Here is a 14,925-nt window from a genome sequence, read left to right on the forward strand (position 1 = left end):
TTAAATTTTAAAAGAAAGTGTGAACACACACATCTGACTTTGGCATTTCTTTTGTGACAGAGCGATGTTTTGGAAGTGTTGAACCTTGTATGGAAACTGTAGTGTCACTTCTGACCCAACATGTTGAAGATTGACCACTTTCCTTCACCCTTGGCAACCCAACTGGAGCGTGTCAGTCCCGGTCACTGGGTCCAGTCATGACAATGATCAGCTGTCCCAGTGTCCAGGGCCTCTCCATGTCCCGCCTTTCTTCTTCTGTTCCTTTCTGACCCGAAATCTAAGCTGACCCCATTCACGGACAGCAGAGACTGTCCTGCTGGCCCACATCAAAGCTTCACTCATCCCAAACCTGCTGTGCCAGTCCCCGTATTCTTTCTGCCTGCTCCATAATCAGAGCAGGTCCCCCTCTCATTCATCCGCCTCCAATAGGAAGCCAGCTATTAGCAACCTGACCCACTTTTCCAACTGCTAGCACGGCTAATTGAGCTCTAATCACTTCCTAATGGCTGCATTGTTTCAGGCTGCTCTCACTAAATGCTAAACAGGGGGAGAAAGGAGAGGCGGTGAGTGAGTGCCTATTTCCAATTAGTGCATTAAAGGTGCTGTAAAAATGAACCAGATGAGAAAGGGGTAAACAAGCAAGTTGAGCATAAATGCTGACTTAATGAGACCATATGAATAACATATGAATGCAGAATTAATATAGCTATTGTGAATTAAAGGAAACTTCACTCTTCTTAACCAAATGAGCACCATGAGAGTTATTTGATCATTCTCCTGTGTGCACCATTGGAAAAGACAGGGAATTCAATGTGATTTTTCTTCCAAAAACTTCCAGCAGAATGAGAATGTATTGCTTTTTCCGATACGAATCAACTTGGTTCAAGAATTTTCTAAAATCAAGTATTTATCAAGCATTTATCTTAATGCTAATGCAGCAACCAACCTAATTCTGTGTTCAGACAAGATATGGTCGATTCCTCAAATTCTTGTAACAGTTTGATATGTATTGGAGAAAGGTTGCGAAGAACAAAAAAAATCCTGCACACTGTCATTCTAGTCCACAGAGCTACATCAGGTAAAATTCATGCAAACAAACAGTACTGGGACCATATTTATATAAATGTAAACAGCCCAAGAAAAACTTTGTTTCTGAAATTTGTTTGGTCACTTGTCTTAAGAAAACAAGACTTTATGGACTTAGTAATTAACAAATATGGCGTTAAGATTTTTGCAGTGTTTTAAGAACCAAAACTTCCATAGGTCTAAGGTTTATTTCAAGGCACAATAGCAGCAGCAGTGACTTGGAATAAATATAAGTCTGTGTGGGTGTGCGTGTGTATGTGTGTACATAAAGTGAGAGTGGTACGTTGAAACGGAACAGTTATGATTAATTCCACCCAGTGCTCTCTGCACAGGCCCTCTCTCTCACTGGCCGTTGGTGTTTGAATATTCAAATGTTACTTGTCTGAACTCTGTGTTGTTAGTAGAACCAGACTGACAACCTCAGCAGCTCCTCAGGATACTCTAGTTCTCACAGTAAGAACAGTGACTTACATCAGGAATTTCAGCTCTTCTCTTGCTCCTTCAGTTTTTGGTAAGTTTGCTTGTTGAGAGGCTGCTGACTCACTTGTTGCAAATCTACCCGGGCAATTTCTTCTTAGTGATACATTTAAAAAAAAAAATGGTTTAATGGAGCTTGTTTACACTGCAGAAATGGCTTTCCGCTCTGCTCATCTCCAAGTTAAACTGTGTTTTTATCCTGTTTATGAATATAACTGACGAGGGACAGTACATGTAACCAGATGTAACCAGACAATGTTTCCTTTGTATAGCAGAGGGACTCTGACCAAAAGCAGTCCATATAAGTCCAAGCCTTATAAGCGCAGCAGCACTGCTTCTTGACTCAGGCTCCTTGGCAAGACTTTAAAGCACTTGAGCCTGCTCCTCATTGTTTTTATAAACACTTTGTGATATGCTCTTCTTGTTGTTAGTGCTAAGGGGTTTTTAACAGTTTTGGTGGCCAGCTTGAAGGAACGTAATGACACGCACCTCCAAGCCCTTATAAGGCAGCTTTGTGTGGGGTCAAGGAAGACTCACTCCTCAGCATCTGGTTTCTTTTCTCTCCCACAGATCCTCCCTCTGCTTGACTTTTCCTCCTCATCTGCACCTTCCTATCTCATTGTTTAAATAAAATGTCTCTTTTCTGGTGCAGATTCCTCAGAGGGCATGACCTCACAACCTTTGGTGATGACTGAGCATGCTCCGTCATCTGCAGTGACTGTCAGCTCCTCCACCAGCATCCCCGCTTCTACCTCCGCCCTGACTCCTCCCCCATCTTCGTCATCCTCCTCCTCCTGTTCCACAGCTATTCCCCAGGCCAACAGCAACAGCAAGCCCTGGAGGAGCAAGTCAGTAAGCTCCAAGCACACCTCCTCTCCTTCTCCTTCCTCCACCAGCACCTCCTCCTCTGCCATGCAGTCCGTCAAGCAGGAGAAGGACACCTCCTGTAAGGCTGCCCTGGCAGGTGAAGCTCCTCCTAAGGTTGTCACTCAGAAGTCAATGCTGGAGAAACTAAAGCTCTTTAACAGTAAAGGAGGCTCCAAATCTTCCACCTCCTCCAATGGAGTAGGGGCCCAGACTGACAACGCTGCCCTGACCAGGCAGCTTGGAGCAGGACAGGTGGAGAGAGCCGAGACTGGCTCCAACACCGACCCCCTGGAGGAAGATGATGGCAACGTCAGGCCGGGAATGAACGGGACCAGCAATGGGACGGCCTATGTAGCAGCTCCCTCATCAGGTACTACTGTCTCCACAACCGCCAGCAGCCCTAAAATTGCCCTGAGGGGCATTGCCCAGCGCACTTTCAGCAGAGCTTTGACTGCCAAGAAGAGCTCTGTCAAAGGCACTGAGAAGGACAAGGATAGGGGAAAGGAGAAGGAGAAAGTGAAGGAGGTGGGGAAACGAATATCAGTCCCTGACAGGACAGAGCTCAGGGGAGAGGACCCTAAGGAGGAAGTAGCTCCCGTTGCTGTAGACACAGACAGCTCAAACAAAAGGACCTCTAAAATGACCAGCTTCATTCCCAAGGGGGGTAAAGTGGCCAAAAAGGAGAGTTCCACCCCTGCACACAGCGGAATACCAAAGCCAGGAGGCAAAGCCCCAGGAATCGGGGGGAAAGCTTCCTCAGTGAAGGAGGTAGGGGAGAGACCTCGGAGCATGCGGTTAGTAGGTGGTCTCGCCATGCACCGCGGCCCCCTGGACAGAGACAGGGACAGGGACAGGGACAGCAGACACTCCAGCTCTACTTCCAGTCTTGCCTCCACAGAGGGAAAGACCAGCACTGCCCCTGTGGCGGGAGGAGGCACTACACAGAGCACAGCCAGCAACACGGTCAGCGTGCAGCTACCTCAGACTCAACAGCACCACAGCCACCCCAACACCGCCACCGTCGCACCTTTTATGTACAGGTGAGATCATGCAGACAGGGGCTTAAAAACAGCTGCTAAAGCATTGGAAAAAGTGGTTCCATATTTACTATTTCTCTTATCACATTAAATATTTTTTTGCATTTTGGGTAATGTAGGCACAAGGATGTGTGGAATAACAGATCTCTGGTTCTACTGCATCGATTTAAATACTTTTTAAAAACTGTCCATTGTGAGTCTGACAGTGTTCTACAGTAGGACTGCAATGTTAAATCAGTGAAGTACTCTTTGAAGAACTAATTTAGCTTAAGTGAAAATCGTTTTACAATAAATATCTTAAAAAGCTAGACCTGATGGCTACAAAACAGCGAGTAAGACTTCATAAAATACTAATAAAACAGAGTCATTAAACCACTGCACACAGCACATTTTCCAGAATTGGTAAATACAAAATGTGAATCTAACCATCTGTGAGCTGTTAACCAGGAATGTTCATGTGTGTGTATGCAAAGTGAATTGTCTGCATGTGTGTGTGCACATGTATCTGGGCAAATATGTGTGGATGTTGTGCCCCTGACCTCTGTCCTGGTCCCAGTGTGATAAGGAAGGAGGTCCCTCTCGTTCTCAAAGAGTCTTTTCTAACAGCCACTCATTAGCCCCCTGACACTTCCTGCACCGCTGCCCTTTCTCCCTCTGTACATCCTGACCTATAGCAAACCAACCCACCTCTCCAAAACCACCCCCATCCTCAGAACTCAGAAACGTTCTTTTTTGCTGTTTACCTGTCAGGTACCATTACCACCAGGATTATACCACCTCCACATGTCAGAAATTAAAATATGTTTGACAGAAATTAAAGAAATAAGCCATCGATGTCCAAATTGACTTTTTCCCTCACCTGCCGAGGACTGTAAACTTAAAAAGAAAGCACCTTGACAGAAAAAATAGATACTAGCCAGAAGGATTGTTAGTGCATGAAAAGAACCTATAGTTTCAACCCATGTGAGGTCAGTTAACCAGAAGTTGATGCTGTAATGTTTTATGGAGCAGTGTAAGCTGCCTTCAGTGGTTTTGACTGGTTCACACTCAGAGAGTGTGTGTACAATAGTCAACAAGGACAAAGTCTAGGATCAGGCAAAGACCAAAGGCTGTATATAACCGAGGCATTCGTCTCAAAAAGCACCAGCCAGTGCAGTGGGTGAACTGTATTGATTTATCCTTCAAAGACAACCTTCACTGGCATTTGGGGCTTAGCAGGCGTTCATTTTGGATCCCGGTCACAAGACTTGAAACACGGCAGATTTAATTCTTAATCAGGTTTATCCCCCTTTCGTGACAATTTGCAGAATATTAGGTTCCCACTAAATGCACAGTAATTCAGAATCGATGATATCCCCCCACTGATCCCTCGCACAAATTTGTTTTCACAGATCCCAAACAGACTGCGAGGGAATAGCGAACACTGAGACCGGCTCAGGAGGAATAGGGGGAGACGTGTCCTTCACCAAGACCAGCCAGCTCTCTATCGAGGACCTTTCAGGTGGGTGATCATTTACAGTGTAGTGTCTGTCTCTGTTTGGAATCTCTGTTAGCTAAATTATGTCTTATTGAGCTGGTTAACATTTGAGATTTTTTATCTCACTCAGGTGAAGACCCAGAGACGAGGCGGTTGCGTACTGTCAAAAACATAGCAGACCTGCGGCAAAACCTGGAGGAGACCATGTCCAGCTTGCGAGGAACTCAGGTCACACACAGGTAAAAATCTAATAAATTCATTCTCCCAGCAGGTTTTAACTGGCAATGACTGGTGATTCAGTACTGCACCTCAACTGACCCCACCTACTCTGCTTTTTAGGAGTGTAAGAGGTCAATTGTAATGTAACAAGCTTGTTGAACTCTTTTACTTCTTTATTGTTATTTATGTAGAGTGTTTCCTTGTATTTGTATCCCAAATAGTTTACTGATGAAGAAGTTATAAATGTGTTGCAGTAGAAAATAACTCTACTCCTGGGGGCTCATCAAAGTGTAGCACTTTACAATGGCTGCTACGCCTGAGTGGTAAACAGGCTAAATCAGGCTAACAGGTTGGGGATTTGAGTGACTGAACTGCCTCATGGTCAGCAGACTGTGTCCGTCTAGACTTACAGGTAATACCTTTTTTGTCTTGTTGCCGTCTCATCCTTCTTTTGAAGGATATTTTTCTTTGATCGCAGGGCATGTCTTTCATGTCGTCTTTGATTCAGGTTAAGCTCTAATCACGTTCCCTCCCACAGAATTTTGATCTCTGCTCTGGCCTCACGTCTCAGCGGTGACCCCGCTGTCTAGATTTAGTTTAGGTTCTATTTTAACATTCATATGTTCTGTCCATTTCCTGTTTTCGATTGTAAGAAAAATTACTTTCTCCCTGTCTGTTTACCGAGAAGATTATGTTTTCCACTACTACTTTGGCAGTTTGTTTGCCTGTACTATATTCTGTACTATATCTTAAAACGCTTTCAGATTTCTGTGAAATTTGGGGAGCAGATCGGCAAACTAACCTTTGCAATTGCTCTGGTTTTAATGGTGATTCAAATGTGTAATCGCTGCCATTGTTGACAATCATTGGCAAAACATTTTTTTGTAAAATGTACTGTGCTTAGGCTTGTCATGGTCACATAATTTCCCCTGCAGAGATTTACCCCTTTCCACAACCTACTACGCTCGTTATTTAGTTGGCTTCAAATGACACTTAACGTTCACACAGTTTCTCTAAGCTGTCCCTCAATATTACAACATTAGTCCAAGATTGTGCAACATGCCAACACAAAGTTAGCTAACTTACAAAATAAACAGTCAAACAACATAAAAGATGGCAAAACTTACAGCTTCCAACTTTGAAGTTGGGTCACAGACAGCCCATGGCAATCCATCCTTGCACTTCAACCATTACGGCCCTCGTTTTGCTTGTCCAATTTTTGAAGAATTGATTTATTCATTTTACATGCACTGAAGTATACAGCAAGAAGGTATGAACATAGTGGTTGTTGTGGCTACTTTTCATCCCCTGTGGTTGGCTTGCCAGTAGCGTGATATTTCAAGTTTGAGTTGATCGTAACAGCCTTTACTGTACTGTTACTATAGGTAGAGATTTGATTCCAAGTCATTAAGCCATCCATTGCATCCATAGAGAGGTTTTTGTTCTCCAAATGCCTCTTAGTTGGCTCAATTTATTCTCTTTGTGGTGTCATTGCTTTTTCTATTTCCACAAATTAAGTGGCTTTGAATAGAACTTTATCAGAAAACATTTGAAATGTAGATGTCTGTGAAGGTTCTCAGTCATCCAGGTCATATTTGTCCAAGAAAGGTTAAAAATCAAGGGCAACTGCATTTGGTTGAAGTTCAAGGTCCAGTTGCTCTTGACTTTTAACCCTCCTTGAATTCAAAATGTAGATTTATATATTAAATACTCTCACAAAGAGAGTTTTGAGTGATAGCTGGTTTCAGTCCCTTTTGTTAAGATGTGGATCACAGATTGTGCCTTTATTCTCTCACCTCTCTGTCTCCTTTTCTACCTGCTCAGCACCTTGGAAACTACCTTCGATGGCGGCGTCACCACAGACATCAGCAGCAGCGGAGGTGGCTGTGGTGGCAGCAACAACAGCGGAGGGGGTCGGAGCATCCTCAGCATTACTTCTTCCCGCCCCTCTTTGTCGTCATGGCGACTAGGCCAGTCCAGCCCTCGTCTGCAGGCGGGCGATGCCCCTTCTATGGGGAACAGTTATGGCGGCCGTGTGACTGGAGGCCAAGGAGGACGTTACCTGTACCCTGGGCACCTCCGACGGCAACTGGCTGGCAGGGGAGGAGCCCTCTGCAGCGTGGACCTTGGAGACCGAGTCGGGGAGGACTCTGACCTGGACGCCATCTCTATGGAGGTCACTGGATACATGAGCGATGGAGATGTGCTGAGCAAGAATGCTGTGCGCGCTGATGATGTCACTAGCGGGTAAGTGGGTTACGCTGGTGGACGCTTTTTTCAAACAAGTGTTTTTGCTAAAGCTGAAATAATTTGTCGATGGATTGATAAGTCCATTGACAGAAAATTACTCTACAACAGTTCTGTTCATTTATAAAGCAAAGATGCCGAACATCTGCGTGTTCGAGCTTGTCCAATGCAAGGATTTGCTGATTTTGTGGTGATCTTTGGAAACAGAATGCCTTTCATTTTTGCATGATTGGTTGGACAAAACAAACTATTTGTAGACGCTTGGGCTCTGCAAACATGTGACAGTTTCCACAGTTTTATGATTTATATACTTAAACAATAAATCAAATTTATTTAAAAAAAAAAAACTATAAATAGATTAATCATATGAAAATAATCATTTAGCTGCATACCCAGAAATTGCCACCTACCATGCAATAAATGTAATCTTTTTGGGGGTCAAGTGAGAGAGCCACTTGACACAGTTCCTGATTCTGTAGTCATCAGAAATCTGCAGGGTGACAAACAGTTTTTACATTATAGACATATGTTTATATTGTATGTATATTTTGTCCAGAAAAAAAGATTATTTTTAGATCATCTATTTATTTTGACCTCATAGTTTGAGTTTTAATGCAAACTTGCCAGAAGAGGGCAGTAGTGTTCCCTTCTCATCATTTCGCCCTATGATCTAAGAACCAGATGATATCCCACAATTTAGCCTCAGCATCATAAGCAACATTTATTCTGTATAGCTCAGATCCCACAAATATCCCATCTCTCTCTGTCTGCAGACACAGTAATGCTGATATGCTGCTAACCTGTTTATTTGCTCTCTCAAAGCTACTGTCCATGTTGTAACAGGCCCCCTGCATACCTTGGCTGTCACACTGCACAATTTAAATCTCTGCTGTCAACATTATTCTCAGATGAAGTTGTAAAAGGCGCCAGCTCACCTTCAAATGGCATCGAAATCCCAGAGACAGAGAGACCAGGGTCTGGTAATAAAGCTGCCTTAGGAATTAGTTTGAGATCAAGTGAATGCTAATGTAGAAAAGAGTCTATGAGCTGAAGCAAGGTGATAAAAAAACACATCTCTTATAAATTGGAGTGGGAATTACTTCCTCTGGCCCCCATGGATTTGCACTGATTCACCAGCCCTCAAGCAGCTGTAGAAGTTGAGGGAGCTAAGTGCTCTTGGAGCACTTGATATGTCTGAATCTGTGGCTGAGCAGACAAAGGCCAAGCCACAGCCACACCTGGACAGGTGAGTGATGTGAACTGGTGAGCAGAGCCATTTGCTCAGTCTGAAAACTTAATATCCAGGCTGGGTTGGACTTGTGAGGAAGACATGCAAAAATAATTTCCTTAAGAACATTTTCTGATGGTATTGCTCAAGCTGTAACTAAATATTTTTTCATGACAATTGGAAGAAAAAAAATAGATTGATTAATCATTTCGTCTGTAAAATGTTAGAAATTGTAAAAGGAAAAAAAAAATTAAAAAGGCCACAACTTAACCATTTAAAAGAGACACAGACTAATGCCCCCCTCCCCATATCCTTAGGCCATTTACCGGTTAGCTTCATCACAGTTTGCTGTTCGCATCCACTAACTGGTTCTTCTACACAATAGTGGGATGTTTACACAGAGAGGAGGTGCTGATATTTCTGTCACAGGACAAAACTATCACAGTTAAACTCTTTATTCCACTTCAATGTTAATTAAATGGTCAGTTCACACAAATCATAAAAGAAACCATTTCTATCTAGCCATGCAGATAGTTCTGGTTTTATTTGTCCATATTTTGAGAAATCCGTCTTTGAAATGTATGCTTTCACCTTAATGCAATGGACGTGAATGGAATAAAATTTTTACCATTCTAACCATTAAAATAATAACACTGACAAAAAAGCTGATTGAGATCTCCAGATCAGCATTAATCTTGGTAGTTAATTTATTTATTGGTCTCTGAGTCCTACAACAGCGACAACATGACTGATGATACCATATTTAGTATTTGCATCAGTTCTCCACAATCTCCAACCCCCTCCTCTATTTTTTCCTATTCGGCTTTTTGGGCCCTTGGAGACAATAACCCCCGCCACACACACACAAAAACCTCCTCGGCTCGGGGGTATGTTGCCGATCAATCCCTTTACCCTCCCCCTTCCCTCCCTTCCTCCCATTCTCTCCCATCCCTCCTCCACCTTTTGCAGAAAGACCCAACCTCCAGCCAGGAGGGGAAAGCATGTGGAGCTGAGGGGAGAGGCTGCATACCAGCACTGAGCTTCTACACAGCAACACACTCACACACATTCAGGCTACACATAGACACTTTATCTATACATGGAGAGTTCATTGGTACTGTTCACCCTCAGATATCACCATGATCAAACACGCTCCTACCTGGTGATATTATTCACATAACAGCAGATCTTGCTCACACGTTCAGACCTGATAACAGACAGTAGCCAGACGGTTGAAAACGGACACTTTTGCTTTGGAGATTTTTATCAACAGTGATCAACCGTCACCTGGAGTTGTTTATTTTTGTTTGGACAAACTGTGTTACCATGTTTGAGGCAGAAAGGTACGTCAGAGCGTTTTAAACCATCAACAGAAATCAGAAGCTCTAGAAGCGATTGTTTTGTTTGTTGGGCAAGTTGTTTGTTTTTTGTAGAGCATGACATTTTGTGAATTTACTCCTATCCTCCTGTGTACATTGCATGCATTCTTAGTAAGTTAAATATTTCTGCAGTTTCGTTTACTCAAGAACTTTTTCTTCTGTTAGTTGCACGGTTGTGTAAACTGTACCTGGTTGCATGGTTTCAGCCTATAAACTGTCTTGTTTGGACATGTTTCTCCTGCTGCAGAAGGTTACAGGTTAACAAGCATCTGAAACAGGAGGACAGGGAGGCTCAGTAACTCATTAGTGTAAAGGACTAATAAGTGTGTGTTTTTGTGTACATGTGTGAGAGTGACTGACTGACTCCCTGGCCATCTTCAAGGTGACTTTGCTTTGGGATGATGGATGCTTCCCATAAAAGAACAGCTAACCCCCCTCAGAGTGGATCCTTTGTTAACAGTCTTCAACTGTCTTCATTGTCTATTGTCTTTCTTGTTGTTGTAAAGTTCTGCAACACAACAAGTCTTGTATCAGTGAAGGAAGTTATATTTACATCGATTTTATGTGTCTGATTATGGGGTTCCTGAAAACAAAAATAGGTCTGACATTTTGCTGGTCCATTACTTGACATAATAACTCAAAAACAGATAATAAATACAGCATAAGAACAAGGAAAAGAAACACCAATTAAAATGATAGAAACCATTTTTGTACTTCATTAAGTACTTCATAAAGGCAGTTGAGAATATAAGTGTTTTTAATCTGGATTTAAAGGTAGGCAAATGCTCTTTCATCTGGAAGTTTGTTCCTGCTCGTTGGTGCATGGTAACAAAATACTGAATCTGTATGTTTAGTTTGGACTCTTGGTAATGGTTAGCAGACGGCTACCAGATGACCTGAGAGAGTAGCCACAGCCGTTGCACTGCATTCATGTGGTGAGAAAGTCCAACATCTGGTACTTTCAGGTTTGCTACTAAAAAAAAGTTGTATGTGCATACTGTTGGATACAACGACTCAGCATGGTGAATTTTAATTTTTATCCTCATTTTCTCATTGTGTTGCTTTTCCAACACTGTTCTCATCAACTTCATTTCCAGCAGCAGGCAGCTGTGTTGAGTAAAAAAAAGCTCTAATTAACCCGCACACAGACCAAGTTAATGACTAGCTAGTGAAGAAATTTAACATTGACTAGCAAACCCGAGCTAAAGGCAGGGTGAAAATTGGACTTAAACTCCAAATTAATGTTAACTCTGCATCTGCAAATATAAATTCACATTAACAACTTTAAAAGGTGGTAATGTGTCATCTTTGTGTTTTCAGATTGTTTTGTTGCCCTATAGTTGCCAAAAATACATTAATCCATTATCACAGTTACAGCTGTAAAGATTATAAAGACTGCAACATCTGTATCTCTCTGCTGAGTGACTTCTGGTTGCCACTGAGTTTCTGTCTTGCAGCTCAGATGTTGATTCTGTTTGACTGGAGGTTACACAAAGGAGCTCTGTCTGTTGGAGACACTGTACTGTGTGTATACTGTATTTACATGTAGGTCTAAATGCATGTTTCTGTGTCTGTGTGTGCCTGTGTGTGCTGGGTTCCTTCTTGCTGAGATCCACGTAAAGATAACACAGAAAATGTTTTAATGGTCGAACTCTTGCTGGGCGTATTTTTATACTCCCTTAACTGCAAAAACAGAATCATCACAGTCCCACACAGAAAACATTCACCATTTGAACTGTCTCAACGTTAAATCAGCAAACATTTCATTAAATTACACCTGGGTTAAATGTGTCAATATTTTCTTCCATTAGGAATCTCCTCCACGGGTAAATATTTGGGGAATTAGTTAGTGTTGTTTTAGTTTGAATGGGAATGTTTGTGTAAATATTCACGGCCTCAGCATCAGCTTCAGACTGTAACTGCCGCTAACGGTCAGCCTCTGACTCCAAAAACCAATAATTCACGTCTCTTTGAATGTAATTTTCCCCGTTATGAAATGAAGTAAATGGCCTACTTAGCCTGCACTTACATATTCAGTGTATTTTTAACTTCTCTTAATGTTCAGCAACTCAGTCAATCATAATATCCCAGCCTGAAGTAGATTCTGGACTGAATATCCTCCTTGTAGGAATAAAAAACAAACTCATCATCCTCTGTCCACTGAGCTGCCACTTCTTTTACAGACTGCTGTTGTTTACCACTGGCCACATGAGAGATATGTGTCAGCTAGACAAACTTGCTATAGTTTGTTCTCTTCAGTGTTTGTGTGGGAGCTCATTGCCAACTGTTTGGCTCTGATTGATGAGAGCTTTGCCTCGGCCGGAAAGTTAGATGGATGTGGGTTCCTCCTGCTCTGTACACAACAAAAGCAGCTCTGAGAAGAAGAACCGTGTGTTAACTCTAGCCAAACTCTTAGACAAAGTGTGGTACTGCTCAACTTCAAATCATCCTCGCTGAGCCCTTTAATTGCGCATCTTAGAAGTGCTTTATGGTGACTAAATCTAATGTGCTTTGTTGTGTTTTGCAGCTATATGACTGACGGAGGTTTGGGTCTGTACACACGGCGTCTGAACCGCATGCCCGATAGCATGGCCGCCGTCCGAGAGAATCTCCACAGAAACACGTCCTCTGGACAGGGAGATGCTGACAGGTAAGTCTAAAGTCCCTTAAAGAGGAAATTCCACCCTCTTATTTTCTTACACTTTGAAAGTATCCAGTCCAGTTACACTTGGATGGAGTTGGAGAGGAAAGCCCAGGACGGGGGCAATGGAGAGGAGTTGTGGATGACCTGTGCTCCATTAGGAGAGAAAGTGTTTAAGTCAAGTCAGATGTTCGGTGAATTTCAAGACTGAACTTGATATGCTTGTTCAGTTGTGGGAGTTTGGGCATAAACAGTAAATATGGTTAGCCCGTAAGTTTGTAGACATGTCTTGTGATTATAATGCTTCTAGTCTGTTTCCTGCTTCTTTCATTGCACTTAAGGTGCAGAGTAGGTACATTGTCTAATTTCCTGGGAGTTGAAATAGATAATACATTAGCCTTGGTTGAAATAGTCGTGGGTATAATTGAGAAATGGTTTAAAATCGCATGTTTTATGAGTGTAGAAGGTAAAGCTGGTCTTGAGGCGTAAAGCTTTGCACATAACCAGAAGCTAAAATACAATATCTAGAACAGCTGGTGTAGAAGAACAGCTGAAACACCATCATATCCTGTCTATTGCTTAATGTCTTAATAAAAAAATAGTTGTATCTCTATTTCACAGAATGATATTGCGCAGGTTTTGCTCAGACTTGTACAACCACACAGTATGTGATGCAACTGAGATTTCTGCAACACGCCACACTTGTGACGTGTTAGAGAGTAGCATTGAGACACATTCATTTCTGTTGGTATTATTAGGAGATATTGGCATGTATTTGTGTATTTGTGGGACTTTCCAGAGCGCCTGGTGTCCGCGTGAGTGATACGCTGTGATGCTGGGTTCTTTGTCCTGTCTCAGAGATGGAGAGGGATTTGGTTCCTGGCTAATTGACAGACGGAAATGGATGAAGGCCAAGCAGAGCCCCACCATGTTGCAAGAGATGGATGGGGGGTAGAAAGAAAGAGCGAGTATGGGGGGAGGGAATAAGCTTAATATGAAGATGGACTGTGGAATATCTGGAGATGGTTGGAGGAATAAATGAATGAGGAGTAAAGTGTGTGAGACCAAGGCTCTGCTCAACAATATATTTTATTAAAAACATAATGTACCAGTTTCTGATGCTTTAGGAATAGCAATATTTGAAATTTGAAATGAAAGCTTTATAATTATTTGAGTCATCAACTGAAGTGTTACACAGATGGACGTGCTGGTGTGTCTTCTAGTAGTCTCAAGTGCTTCAAGCAGCTTTTTCTGTAAATCCTCAGGTGTGGCTAATTTCCTGTCTTCCAGACTTTTGACCTCTACCCTCTCACTGCCTTTTGGCCTGCATACACACACACACACACACACACTCACACTCACTCAGTCTTTCTCATTAAACTCCCCCAGCCCTTAGGTAGGGCTTAACACAAACTGTCCCTCTCCTCACCTTTCTTCTATCCTCTCACCTTTCATTTTCCTCTCGCTTGTTTTGATTAGAGACTGTGGCAAGTAGAAGAAACTGGAAAGCAATTAAATGATAAAAGTTGGGGGATTTCTCTTATTTTCCGTTTGAATATGGTGCTTTCATGTTTTTCTGTGAGATTTAATTGACCAAGTAGGCAGATGTTATGTTGCTCCAGAAGCTTCCCATTTCTCCTTTCATGATCTTAAGACTGCTTCATTATTGCTTTCATAAGATTAGAGAGAAGGGCAAGGAGAGAGTTTTAACATTAAGAGGGGACGAGGTGACTCCCCTCCTCTCAACCCCACCCCACCCCAAAGGAATGTCTGATAAATGTTCTTAGTGCTTTCAGTTTGGAATTAATTAGGAGAAGTAGGGAAGCGGCAGATAAAATTCATTAGCATAACAAACGGAAGCCAGTAGGGCTGGTGGGTAAACAAGGGTGACTGATTATCTGTTGTAAAAGATAAGCTAATTTAATACATGAGTTGGGGGTTAATGGTGCATTTTGGGCAGGTGGAACAGGGTGAGCACCTTTTCTCTGCATGTGTTTCCAACATTTTGTGGTTTGTGAGTGTCACAATTGAAGTTCTGAGCTCAGAGTTGTGTGTGGTCCGTATTTGTGCACTGGGTGTGTGCTCCATTTATAAACATACCATAGTTTATAGTTTAAATGCCATCTTCTTCTTTTCTCTATTTTTTTTATTTTTTATTTTTTTACATCCTCTGGGGTGCAGCCATGCCTCTCAAGGCTGGTGGGGAAGTGGGGGTGGGGAAAGGTGTTGGGTGTCACCGTGGCATTGGGGCAAAAACCCTGTGACCC

General features: G+C 42.5%; 1 protein-coding gene across 1 annotated transcript in view; it reads left to right on the top strand.

The window, feature by feature from the left end:
* The window catches only part of nav2a (neuron navigator 2a), a 110,105-nt gene that overhangs the window by 50,284 nt on the left and 44,896 nt on the right, over positions 1-14,925 (top strand). The window contains exons 7-11 of the mRNA XM_046031909.1: positions 2,216-3,470; positions 4,859-4,968; positions 5,075-5,183; positions 6,988-7,410; positions 12,545-12,667. Of these exons, the coding sequence (XP_045887865.1) occupies positions 2,216-3,470; positions 4,859-4,968; positions 5,075-5,183; positions 6,988-7,410; positions 12,545-12,667 (2,020 nt within the window). The remainder of the gene's footprint in view (positions 1-2,215; positions 3,471-4,858; positions 4,969-5,074; positions 5,184-6,987; positions 7,411-12,544; positions 12,668-14,925) is intronic.

Source organism: Micropterus dolomieu, linkage group LG20, assembly GCF_021292245.1.
Source record: "Micropterus dolomieu isolate WLL.071019.BEF.003 ecotype Adirondacks linkage group LG20, ASM2129224v1, whole genome shotgun sequence".
In the NCBI taxonomy this organism is placed as follows: Eukaryota; Metazoa; Chordata; class Actinopteri; order Centrarchiformes; family Centrarchidae; genus Micropterus; species Micropterus dolomieu.